Genomic DNA, 12,923 nt, shown 5'->3' on the forward strand with positions numbered 1-12,923 from the left:
TCAGCTTTTGGCCATCAGCCATCAGCCATCGGCCTATTACGCCTTTTACGCCCTTTATCCACCCATCACACGCTTTGCTGCTACGCCTCGCTACGCTTGTTTGATCTTGCCCTTTGGCCCATTACTTGCTTGCTTACCTGTCCACACAACCACTCCATTCCTCCTCATCCTCCACCTCTCGTCCACCTCCTCTCGCTCCTCCGGCCGCCCGTGCTGCTGGCAAGGCCCATTGACGCGGCATCCGCACATGAGCGCACCGGTTTTGTGAGCAACACGCGCCGTCCTCTTGTCTGCTGGCCATGTCTCTGTTTGCGGAGAGCAGCTTGTCCGGCGCCACGACCGACACCTCGTCGACCCTCGCGTCTTCGAGCTCGACGCCCCCGACCACCCTCTCCGACACGGACAGCCAGCACTCGGACGCCCCTAAACACGACGTAATCACCGTCGCCGACGATGCTATCCACGCCGCCCCCGTCCAGGCCCAGGAGCCTTCGCCCTCCCAGTCGCCTCCCGCTCCGAGTCGACCACGACGCACACGTGTCTCGGAGCCTGTCTACAATCTGTCCAGGCTGAGCGGCACCGCTGATCACGGAAAAAGACGCGCCAACGGCGATGCTGTGGCCGACAAGCGCCGCCGGACCATCTCCGGAGACACCTTGGTGGGCAGCATCGAGGTTGCTGCTGACGGGCCCCCCAAGGCCCAGGATAAAGTCCTCAGGGCAGGCATTGACGCGTTGAATCTTCAGTGGTCGCCCCAGAGCTTGCATACACCACGCACACGCCGCCAGGCTCAAGTTTCGCCGCGTCCCTTGCGGACCTCGTCGCGTCGGAATGCCGTGTCCTCCATCGCTACCACTCTGTCCAGCATGGGCAAGAAGGGGCGCAAGGCCGTCAACATGGGTGTTGCCAAGATGTCGCGTGAGCTGCGGCGGCTGCAAGACACCAATGAGTATTCCGGCATCGACGACCGTCCTGTCATCCATACCGTCTGGGCGAATGGCAAATTTATTGATCCCAATGCACCGCCGCCCGAGCCAGCTCGCAAGAAGCCCAAGGTCCAAGAACCTGCCGAGGAGGACGAGTCCGACCAAGAAGAGCAGGAGCCCATCACCAACACTAGGAAGAATCGCGTCAAGAAGTATCTCGACAAGGGTCTCTACGCCGGCCAGGAAATACCCGTGGATGTGTTCAAGGGGCTCACCACGAGTGAAAAGAAGAAGCTTGCCAACCTGCCGGAATTGGCCCTCACGGGCCGCGTGAACAATGCTATGCCTTCTCCCATCTACACTGGTTTGCGCATGTTGGTTTCTGGGCGCGATTTCAAGCTTCCCTTCAACATCTGCAATCCCCTCCCGCCCGGCCAACCCAAACCAGATGAATGGAAAAAGATGACCAAGAGTGAGTGTGCACCTCGCAACTGGTGTCAACCTGAAAAAAAAACGCGACGTATGACCCTATTAGCTGACAAATTACCACATAGACCGATTTATTGGTGATTCAAAGGACTATTGGCGCAAGATGCCTCACATGCACGACTTGTCCAAGTGTGTTTGCAAGCCTGAAGATGGCTGTGGTGATAACTGTCAAAATAGAATTATGCTCTACGAGTGTGATGCTGGCAATTGCAATATCGGAAAGGAGCTTTGCACCAATCGCTCATTCAGCGATTTGGCCGCTCGACGCTCCAAGGGAGGCAAATATAGAGTTGGCGTAGAAGTGATAAAGACGTCGGACCGTGGCTACGGCGTTAGAAGCAACCGCTGCTTCAAAGCAAACCAGATCATTATGGAATACACGGGAGAGATTATTACAGAGGAGGAATGTGAGCGCCGCATGAATGAAGAATACAAGAATAATGAGGTGAGAGCAAAACAACAACAACAACAACACATTGCTCGAATGAGCTGTCGCTCTGACTATGCCGCTAACTCTTCCTCTTCCTCTTCTCTTCTACAGTGCTACTATTTGATGAGCTTCGACCAGAACATGATCATTGATGCCACTACTGGCAGCATCGCTCGATTTGTTAACCACAGTTGCAACCCCAATTGCCGCATGATCAAGTGGATTGTCTCGGGACAGCCTCGCATGGCTCTTTTTGCTGGGGACCGGCCCATCATGACGGGGGATGAGCTCACCTACGACTACAACTTTGACCCCTTCTCCGCCAAGAATGTGCAGAAATGCCTCTGCGGTGAACACAACTGCCGCGGAGTCCTGGGTCCGAAACCACGCGACGTCAAGTCTTCCAAGACGGACATCAAGAAGACGGTCAAGGCAACTGTCAAGGCTGGGAAGCGCAAGCTGAAGGAGCTCATTGGAGAAGAGGAAGCCGTAAACGGGAAAGCAAAGAAGCGCAAGTTTGCGGCCGCCACGGGTGTCCAGCGATCCATTTCGAATGCCAGTCTCAAGGCCGCCAAGGGTGCTGCGACGGCCTTGAAGAAGGGCGTGTCGTCCATCACGGTCAAGGGAAAGAAGTCGATGGCGAGCAAGTCTCCTGTCCAGAGACGCGTTAGTACGGGAGGCGCCATTATCAAGAAGAAGACTACCACGAAGCTGGTTAAGAAGAATGGCCCTGGCGGCCGAGTTGCCCATGTTTCGTCGCGAGCTTCAAGCATGACTATAGTGGCTGTTGCTGATGAGAACGCCAAGCCTGGTAAGAAGGGCAAGGTGGTGTCTCCTGCCGGGGCTAAGCGGACGCTTTCGGAGTCCAACATGGTCTCGCGCGTGTCGTTGAGCTCGACTGGCCGTGTTCTTAAGCCTTCGCCCAAGGCCAAGATTCGACTGGTCCCTCAGGAGTAGCGCGGCTGTAGTCCGGAGGCAGGTGGGCAGCAAGGGGAGAGCGCGGGAACGGGGAATGTGACGAGGGAGGAGCTACATACTGGATCGGTGGAGTAACTCGAGCTTCCCGTCGAATGGCTTTTTTTCTTCTTGTTTGCTGTGATTTGCTGTGAGGGACATGTTTGGTTGAAGGGATGTATTTGGCGCACAGGCGAATTACAGGAATTTTTGGCACTGTATAGTATATGGGTTGCTTTTGCTCAGCGGTCATGGAGGCGAACACGAGGGGGGGATATGTAGCTTCTTGAACGATTGTTTGTGTGGTTTGATGTTGGTGTGCTGTGCGTGTGATGGTGACTGGTACGCCGTGGATGTTGGCTGTGTCGGCTCGACTTGTGGCTGCTTGTTGGAACTTGGACCCGCGCTATACTCCGCCGTTGTTTACGTCTTGCCGGTTGCTTGTATGTGGGTTTGATGGCCTAAGGGTCGGCTGTAGGCTGGATATTAGACTCGGCGGGTTCTGCTGCGTCAAGGTGACTTGACGGGCAGACCTGGTACCGGACCCTTCCTCGGTGACGGTTCTCTTGTCGCCTACCCGTTAGTGACTATGGCAAGACTCCTTGGTTGTACACGGTACATGTACACCGTGTGCGATTGGTGGGTGGGTGAGATACAGTGACGGTGTTTTGGTCTGGTGTTGGTGTTCTGATGGACGGCGTGAACTCACGGCCCTTGGAGAAGAGCGCTGTTGCCTCGGTAGATGGACACAAAGCACAGCTTGGCCTTGTATTATACTTGTATTAGTATTCATCTTGGAAGGGGAATAATAAATGACTTGATGTATATGTTTGTTGCATATGACAGTCTGGCAGATGATATTTACCCACCAATAAGTATGCACTTGAATACTGTGGTTGTGTTATATTATAGGGATGATGGAGCATCATGGCCGGGTATACGATCCGGTTGACTGCTTTTTGCCTCGCACCGCATGTCATGTCTTTTCTCGCATGTTACTGCACTAGGACAGGACGTCACATTACATTGACATGATTCATACTCTGCAATCCGTCCCGGGTGCTGCTTAAAAGCAAGACAGCGAAGCATACGGATACCAACTCTTTCGTCTCCTCCTCCTCTCTAGCACAAGAGCCCTGACACCGTATCCAATTTCAGATGCCTCCGAGCGAGATAGACATGAACCGCAACCACGATTACTATTCACAAAACCTCACATCGAAACTGCCATCCGTCAAATTGAACTTGAGGGTTATCGTCAGGGGTCCTCAGGGACTTGCAGGGGCATCCGAAAAAGGGTCAAGTTTCCGGGATTTTTTCATCAATCAACTCGGAGCTTGCATTGCCATTGTCAAGTCAATAGAAAGCTATTTTCATTAATCGAGGCCCTACATAGCTTCCCAAATACCGTCCTTTTCCAATGTGTAAATTGCTGTTGAAAACTCCACAATATCAAGCCTTACCATTGCTCCCGTTTGACCGAGCAACGTCCGGCTTGCAGACGGCCACTTGGCCAGCCCATGCAAATCCACGACGGCTACCATGGAGAAGACCGACTTGCCGCAACGTCCAGATACTGTACGCAAAAAGCCTGTTCAACAAGTCACGCGAAACAAGGTCCCTGTCCGCACGCCCAAGGGCAGCACCCTGATTTCAGAGGAAGCACTCCCGGGCCTGTAGCCACGCGAAGGGTGAAGCGAAACATACTCGTAATCCTAGTGAAGCCATTCGAGCGAAGCTGTATGCGCCGCTCCCTTGCCCACGATTTCGCGGCTGTTATGAGCCTGCTGCATAATCTGCTGTTTCCCGCAGCCCCTGAACAGTGTTTGTTGACTTGGTCTATGTGACTGGCTTTGTTTGGTTCTTGGCTGGAGATGGGGGCGTTGGCTTTGATAAGTTGCCTTGCTGTTCAAAGTGTCAATTGCTAGATGCATGTAGACCAACTCACTTGAGAGGGTTTTTTTTGTCGCTGTAGTTGTCCAAACAACTTTACAACATGCCGTCATTGTGATTGTCGCTTGGAGCATGAACCAATAAGCGTATTGATCTTGCAGGTGAATCCATCATCTCACGAATGACTCCAATCCAACAGTGACAACCCCTGGCCTCGCCAAATATCGGCCCAGTGGCCGCAATGATGCTCGGCAGCGGCAAGGTGTTGGCCAAACTCCGACATGGGACATGTTTGTCCTCAATACCGACGGTTGTGCGGACTAGATGCTCCCAGACACCAAACTGGGCTGTCCACGACGTGCTCGGCATTGCGACTTGCCGTGGCCACGCGGCTAAACGAGCGCTGTTGGTACGCGAAACGAGCAAGCCGAGAGAAAAATACATGTCCTCGTGATGGGCGGCCAGTATGTCCTGCAAGACGCCGTGATGGCTAGCCCAGGGGCTCACAACCGCGGGTACGGCCATGGCGTTCCCGTTGCCGCTGTGCAACTTGGTCAGACTGCACAGGCAGTGTCGCCGAATGACGCGGCCAAGAGGTTGGAGGGTTTCCAACAGTATCACCAATCACCATGAGGACGTCAAAGACGGTACGGCAACAGTTGCTTGCTTGGCTTCTTTCATAGCCATCAACTCCAACCACCCGCTGGGTTTGGCAGCATTGCCTTTGAGAAACGGTGCCGTGTCCATCCGAAGGGCGCACAAGCGGTTGGAAACATCAAAGCCCGTGAACCCAGAATCCCCACGCCTCGTAGGCAAACCGTTCCGGATTCGTCACTGACTCACTGCGTAGAACTGTGGCCGTGTGGCCAATCGTGCCGGACTGCCGGCTTTGTAGTTCTCATCTGATTACGTTTGCCGCTGAATGCGATGCGGGAAGCACGAACACACTCCTTACTGCCGCCTCTTTTTCTTTCAACGGGACGTTTCCGGGTGTGCCCGGTATGCTATTATATTTCGCTCGCTAGGAAACGGCTGGATGACTTCCCGGGACAGCTTGGCCAGCGGATGGCTGGAGGCTGATGCCTCCCAGTGGATTGGGCATATCTGATGGGAGGTGTAAAAAAAAAAAGGCTTTATCAGGTTTTAAGTTGTATACTAGTAGATTAAACTTGCTGGGAAAAAAGACCTTCTTCGTTGAGATTATGTGCTACCACAATTTAGCGCTATAGATCGCATCGAATGTGGACCTATTCCTTGACTGAATTTGGCCCGGTGTAATTAAAGCGGCACTAGGGTCTTTTGAGTTGGGAGTCAAAAGGCTTAGAAAAGGTAAATTGCTCGGCGGGCTTGCTATTTTTACTAGGTGCTTTTACTACTTATCCTTTATATTTATATATTAATATATACTAATATATATTAATATATACTAATATATATTAATATATACTAATATATATTAATATATACTAATATATATTAATATATACTAATATATATAAATATAGGCTAATATATATAAATATATACTAATATATATAAATATAAACTAATATATATAAATATAAACTAATATATATTAATATAAACTAATATATAGTAATATAAATAAATATACCCTAGTATATACTAATATAAACTAATATATACTAAGCCTAATAGCTAGGTGTCTAGTAGGGCGTAAGCCCGCCAAGCAATTCGCATAGAAAAGGCCATCTTCCAATGGCACTAAAAGAATGTAGCCAGTAGGTTTACTAGTTTGCTACTAGTCTGAACTTTCTAGGTGACTCATTTCTGATGACCCAAGCGACCTACTCGTTTACATGTGCGTATATATTACCATACGTCTGTTTGTACACAACATGATTCCCGTCCGTTTGCACATTACATCATTCACATCCGTTTGCACGCGTGATTATTTGCACTTGACATTACATTGTTCTGGGACCTTCTATCACTATTTAACTCGACGCTTCCTCCCATCTTGCCAGCCTCTCTATCCTTACATCGACATCACCGCACTACAACCTTCCTTTCTCTCTATCGTTGACCTGAACCGTTGACCTGAACCGTTGACCTGAACCTCCATTTTGCGAATCCATCAACATGAATACTACAACTTCGACCCAAATCTTCTCTCCACTCGATGCGGCCAACTTGGAAAGCATTGGCCTGCTTGGACCCGTTGAAACTGATGGAAAGCGAAAATGTCACAAGCGTCGTCTTAATCGTTCTAGTGACGAAGAGCACAAGGACATTCCCCTTGATGTTAGTATAGGCTCTCCCGAAGCTGAAGAAGCCGACGCCTATGCTACTATACCAGACGCCATCTTTTCTCGAGAAACGTTGAATTACCTGGGTTTCTCTACACACATGGCCGATACGATCTGGAACGGATGGGTTAACTGGCCCCTGGACGGACCTGGTCGTGAAGTTGACGCTGCCACCGGCGGTCTTCGAGTCACCTTTATTGACTTTATTATCCTTCGCCACGTGAAGAAGGCGAACAACGTCTATGAAGACGACGATTTCAAGTGGCGCCAATGCCTCAACGCATGCGGTATGAGCGATTCAGTACAAAATGCCATCATGGATGAGAACTTCAAGGAAATTCGTATGTCTAGATCATGTGTCTATTGGGTTACCGACACCGTCCAGATGCGATACGCCGGGCTGAAGGAAATACAACGAGCCTCTCGTGAGCGAGATATGCAACTTCAGCGAGAACGCGCACGTCAGGGCGGTCCAAGTCGCCGCGACCGCACCAGCAGCAGTATGGGGAGCGATCAGAGTGGAAGTGCTCAGCGTCGTGGCCATACTCGTGGCAGCTCATCCCAGGGGGGACGATCGTTTTCAGGTGCCCAAGCGGATAGCACACCAGGCATTCACTCCGAATTATGGAACCCCAATATTATCAGGAGAGCACAAGTTGATCCGCAAACCCTTATTCTATTCAAGGGCATTGATCTTGGGCGTATTCCCGACCTCCTGAACCCAGACGGGACGGTTCAAAACATCATGGCGCTTTCTTCTCCGCCGCCATCCGACTTCAGCAACAGCACCGCACTATTCTACTTTACGCCTGAAATGGAGGTAGCCGAATACTACGCAGCATATGCTAAGCGTCGTGCCGGCTGCGAGGCTGTTGTAATGGTCACTTGTCACATTCCAAAGCAGGTCATCAATGACATGAAGGAGCCCAATATTTTCCGTCTGTATTATCCAACGCCACAATGGAAGCAACTTGTCTGGCGCAGCAGGTCCAATCAACCATTTACCAAACCACTGAGAAAGTACGATGATGCCATGCTCATTATTGGTAATATTTCCTCAGGGGATAACGACAATTATCGAAAGCTAGCATCTTGGGAGGAAATTGATGGGAGTTGTCTGCTTCGAGTTAAACGAATGGGGCAGAGTAACGCGCAAATATCGCGACAGTACGCCTTCACAGGCCGCCTCGCAGGACAAGACCTTCTGACTGAAAATGGCAAGTTCAACGCTTATCGCTTCTCGGATGAGCACATCACTGCTTTAATCAGCCGTCATCGTGTTTAGTGTGCCTTTACTAGGAGAGGAGCCTAAGTGTGTTCGTGTGAGGCACCATCAAATTGTTGTTATTGACGGCTGGCACCTTCTAGCTAGCCTGTTTTTTCATTTACGCGTTGGCAACTAAGTGCGTTTTTCCCCTTTACCCGTTGGTAATTAAGTGCGTTTTTTTCCTTCCACTACATCATGTTCAAGTCTTTCTCTCTTACTACATAGATCTCTTGCAATACACCCTTGTGCCTTCATCGTAAACCCTTCGCGTGGTCCCTCACAAAGTAGCCAGAAATTAGAAAATTGAACTTCAATTATGCCCAATACCTAGATATTTAATAATATCCGACAATATTCAACAATATCTAATAATATTTATAATATCTAATAATATTTAATAATATCTAATAATATCTAATAATATTTAATAATATTTAATAATATCTAATAATATTTAATAATATCTAATAATATTTAATAATATCTAATAATATTTAATAATATCTAATAATATTTAATAATATCTAATAATATCTAATAATATTTAATAATATTTAATAATATCTAATAATATTTAATAATATCTAATAATATTTAATAATATCTAATAATATTTAATAATATCTAATAATATTTAATAATATCTAATAATATTTAACAATATCTAACAATATTTAATAATACTTGACGATACTTGATGACATTTAACGATAATCGACGATGGTATCCTCGCTGTAATATCCATAAAGCGGTCGAGAGTCTTGGAGAGAGTCTAATCTAGTAGGCGGCATCAGCCCCCGGCCATCCGCTGCCAACAGGCTTTGGTGTTTCCCTCCGCTTGTGCGCCTTTTAGATGGACAACGCACCGTTTCTCAAAGGCGGTGCTGCCAAACCCAGCGGATGGAGTTGTTGATGCGATTGTGAATTGCTTGGTCGCAGGGACAGCGACACTGCTGCTGTCGGCGCGCGCGGCTAACATCAATCGAATGCCTTGAGTCTTAGAGGCAACCAGTGGGCCCGTTGAAACTGATGGAAAGCGAAAATGCCACAAGCGTCGTCTTAATCGTTCTAGTGACGAAGAGCTAGCATCTTATGCATAGCCAGGTCAAGGACTCGGCAGTAGGCTGGTACTGTGCAAGTGGTGTTGTTTTCGGCGGCATGCGTGCGCTCGTTGAGAGTTGAGTGGTTGGGTCAACTGGTTTGGTGCCTGCAGCAACAACAGCATCCAGACTGTCAAGTATCGACATGTAGGGCTGGACCGACGGTGTTACACGGTTGGCACACAACAAAGGGCGTTGGGCCAACAAAGGTTACACAACAACAAAGGCAACGGTCACGAGGCCCGAAGTCGGCTACAAGCGAGGGCTGCCTCAGGCACACAGCCCTCACCGACTTCCTGTATTTATAGGGGCCTTTGGCCCTCTAAGGCCTCGTGCAAAACCAAGGACCTTTGATAACCCAAAGTCGATTATTATAGATTGAATTGAACCCTCTGTTCCAAGCCCAGTTATCCTGCCCTTGTCACAGACGGTCTAGGGCGGCACTAAGCACTGGCGGATCAACCTGGTCGCGAGCAACTGTTGCCGTACCGTCTTTGGCGTCATGGTGATTGATCGATAACATGGCTGTTATCAAATGTTGACTCTTTAAATACCAGAAATGTCTATATACCTGTCATCTTTAGTATAAGCCCCCTGCCAAACAAATACGTTATATCAACAAATAACCTTTATCAAAATCCGCGGCTACATTTCGTTTCTCCAAGATCATCCGCTAACCCACCGTCTTCTATCAAACTCGGTACGCCCCTTGGTAATTCATCGACGGCTTCAACACATAGTAGCTCACCATCAGCTATTTAGCTATTTCCTGTCACCATACTCATTCCGCCCGCCGCCAACAGAATGGTACAAGGCCTGGCTCGGCGACTGCGCCTCCGAGCCACGGTACGCAGTGCTCTCTTTGTGCCCATGGCTCCATTGCGAAGAAGGCGTCATGGCCACGTCAGCCTCGCCGCGCAACGAACCACCGGCCTTGCGGCGCCTTAAACGGTCCCTGTTGCGCTTGATTCCCTGGCCGTTGAGGTGCGTCAAGATGAAGATGGCGGCCCAGACAAAGGTAATGGTTGGCAGAACCCACGGCGTTCCCAGGAACACGTCGAGTTTCTCCTTGTCGTACCACAAAGTGGCGACTAGGCCGGTGCCCAGACCCAGGAGGAGAATGATGGCAAGGCGCGCAATCGGCCACGGTTTGAACGGGGTGGTGCGCGCGATGATGGTAAGAAGAACCATGAGAACAATCGTACATCCCGCGGCGATGTAGCCGTACGCAAACTGTGGTGCGGAGGAAACTAGTCAGTCGGGGATCTTTACAGCTATGCAACATGGTAAAAGGGGGGGCATGGTTTGCATACCACCAGGTTGTACCGTTGCCACGTCTTGCTGTAGATTAGAACCTGATATCCGCCGTCTTTGACCTCTTTAGCCGCCGTGGGGTATTTATGGGAGACGTCTTCCTCCAGATTGATGCCAAAGGCCGCAAATAGAGCATTGTACATGGCAATAATCAAGGTGACAAAAGCGTCGTTGGTCGTTGCCAAGTCGGCTTCGTAGCCCGGAGGCGCGGAGCTGAGGTCCGATGGCACGGTGCCGTTCACAAGCAAAGGCCAGAAGCTGTTGGATATGGTTGTGAAATTGTTCAATGCTTGGTTGACGGTTTCCACAGTGCTAAGAATTTTGGGCGGGTAGTCTTGGAAGAAGGCTTGCACCGAGGCGTTCATGGAATCTCGGACTTTTAGGCTCGTCATTTCCTTGGCGTCGTCGAATGGATCAGCAATACTGAGGGCTCGTTCCGCCTGAACGGTTATCTTGGACCACAAGAGGTATTGCGTGAAGCCCTGCATGAATAAAACCAGGGCGAGGTGGAATGGCAAGTGTAGGCTTGTCCAAAGCTGCTGGCGGAGCCGGGGAAGGTAGAATGAGTCCCTCAACCAGTCGAAATAGACTAAAAACACCAAGTAAATTGTCGTGGTGCCTGCCGTCACGAGACCAATCGTCGTGGGATCTTTGAAGCAAAGTGGTAAGCATAGGGCTCCAGGCGTATACTTCTCAGCAGACTGCTGTACTCACCCCATGCGGTTGGGTTTTTGACAATGGTTACGACCTCTTTGGCCAGTTGCTGGATGCCTTCGCCCATTATCATGACAGTCAAAAGCGTCATTCGCTTCATCAAGTGCGTCTTGGTGAGACTGGCAACAGAGGATAGATTAGACAGCAAAAGACTGAGGATGGCTTCGCCGCCCGCAATAAAGTACCACGTCATGTACACCCTGCTCTGCTTCTCGCTTGTAAAGCGGAAAGTGACGCCGAGGTAGACGGCCGAGGCGGCGGCGTGGAGGCCAATTTGCAGGTAGAGTGGCAGATGGGCCTTTTTATATCTTCGCACATGCCACAGCGTTGACGCATACTCGACGGCTAGACATGCCCGCGAGAAGCACAGAATGAGAGCTGCAACGACTGGTTAACTGGAAGCTGCGGCCGCGACTAAACAGCCTACTTACACATGGCGCGCATTGTGTCGAGATCTTGGTCTTTGGGATTGAACTTGGGAGCGACGACTACGAAGCCGACCAAGACGCCGAGTTGAATGGCCCTAGTAGCGCGAGCTGGCACATCGGCGTTGTTTAGCAATGCGGCATATTGACGAATATCAACTGGGAGGAATCCAATGCTTACCAAAGAGGCTATCAGTGACATAGCGCACATCGAAGAGCGCGACCTGAAACCAGGTCAACCATAGCAAGCTACAGTCATTGAATGGTCAGCTTCTCTCTCTCTCTCTCTCTCTCTCTCTCTCTCTCTCTCTCTCTCTCTCTCTCTCTCTCTCTCTTTCTCTTGAGGGCCCATTCAAATGCGCCATGGCAGATTGCGAGACGGAACACACGAACCAGAAATATCCAACAGACGCTTTGAACTTGGTTTGGCCAGTGACTTGCTGGGTGTCATTAAAGACATTATAGTTGGCGGCGAAGAACAAATCGTAGAAGATTTCGAGAAGGGTCGGCTCTTCATACTATTTATTGATGCCAAGCAGGCGACAGGTTAGCTTCCACGCAAGCAACGACATCAGCCGACAATTCCGAAAAGAAGCACAGGGTGAGAGAACACACGCGTTGGAACTGCGGCAGGTCGTAGTCTTGATCGTGGCGATGATGCTCGCTATTGGATTCGTCGTGACCATCCTCGATGCGACGCCAGCTCCCCCCGTGCGCCGGGCCCCGTTGGCTAAGCCTGCTCGTACGCCGGACAAGCGGGCTGCTAAAGATGCGAAGCTTCTTGTGCTGGTGTTGATGATGCTGGCGGTCAAAGTCGTCTTCCAACATGTTGTCGGCTGCGCTCTGCCCGCGACGTCGGTTCTTTGCCAGGAGATGATGCCGGCGAGGCAGATCGATGGAGGAGACAAAAAGATGAAGCAGTCAGTCCATTTGACTTGAAGCTCGTGCAAGGTTACTCAAACGCCATTTGACTCTTAGGGCTGAGGTTGCACTGCCCCTCCGTGGATCTTTTGCATGCAACGGGGATCGATCTACAAGAACGGTAATGAAAAGGCTAGGAGACACGAGTCAGGTTAGTTGAGAGTTGATGTGCCTTTGCCGCCCGACTTGGCTGTGTGTTGAGCTTGGAGTCATGGTGCAA

At 50.1% G+C, this 12,923-nt stretch overlaps 3 protein-coding genes across 3 annotated transcripts; 2 read left to right on the plus strand and 1 right to left on the minus strand.

Moving 5' to 3' along the window:
• Positions 1-299: 299 nt before the first annotated feature.
• Positions 300-2,802, plus strand: Ash1l (Histone-lysine N-methyltransferase ASH1L; the record flags this gene model as incomplete). The annotated part of the gene is made up of 2 exons (XM_014688164.1): positions 300-1,398; positions 1,481-2,802. 2 exons carry the CDS (start codon positions 300-302, stop codon positions 2,800-2,802), a joined length of 2,421 nt encoding a protein of 806 aa, XP_014543650.1.
• A 3,993-nt stretch (positions 2,803-6,795) lies between these two features.
• G6M90_00g084360 (uncharacterized protein) lies at positions 6,796-8,247 on the plus strand (the record flags this gene model as incomplete). The annotated part of the gene is made up of 1 exon (XM_014688165.1): positions 6,796-8,247. The coding sequence occupies one exon, from the start codon at positions 6,796-6,798 to the stop codon at positions 8,245-8,247; it is 1,452 nt and encodes a 483-aa protein (XP_014543651.1).
• Positions 8,248-10,091: 1,844 nt separating this feature from the next.
• Positions 10,092-12,610, minus strand: G6M90_00g084370 (uncharacterized protein; the record flags this gene model as incomplete). Its single annotated transcript, XM_066131248.1, has 7 exons — positions 10,092-10,562; positions 10,643-11,292; positions 11,358-11,735; positions 11,789-11,893; positions 11,964-12,031; positions 12,176-12,300; positions 12,398-12,610. 7 exons carry the CDS (start codon positions 12,608-12,610, stop codon positions 10,092-10,094), a joined length of 2,010 nt encoding a protein of 669 aa, XP_065987519.1.
• Between the last annotated feature and the right edge of the window lie 313 nt (positions 12,611-12,923).

The sequence above is a fragment of the Metarhizium brunneum genome, chromosome 5, assembly GCF_013426205.1.
Source record: "Metarhizium brunneum chromosome 5, complete sequence".
NCBI lineage: Eukaryota > Fungi > Ascomycota > Sordariomycetes > Hypocreales > Clavicipitaceae > Metarhizium > Metarhizium brunneum.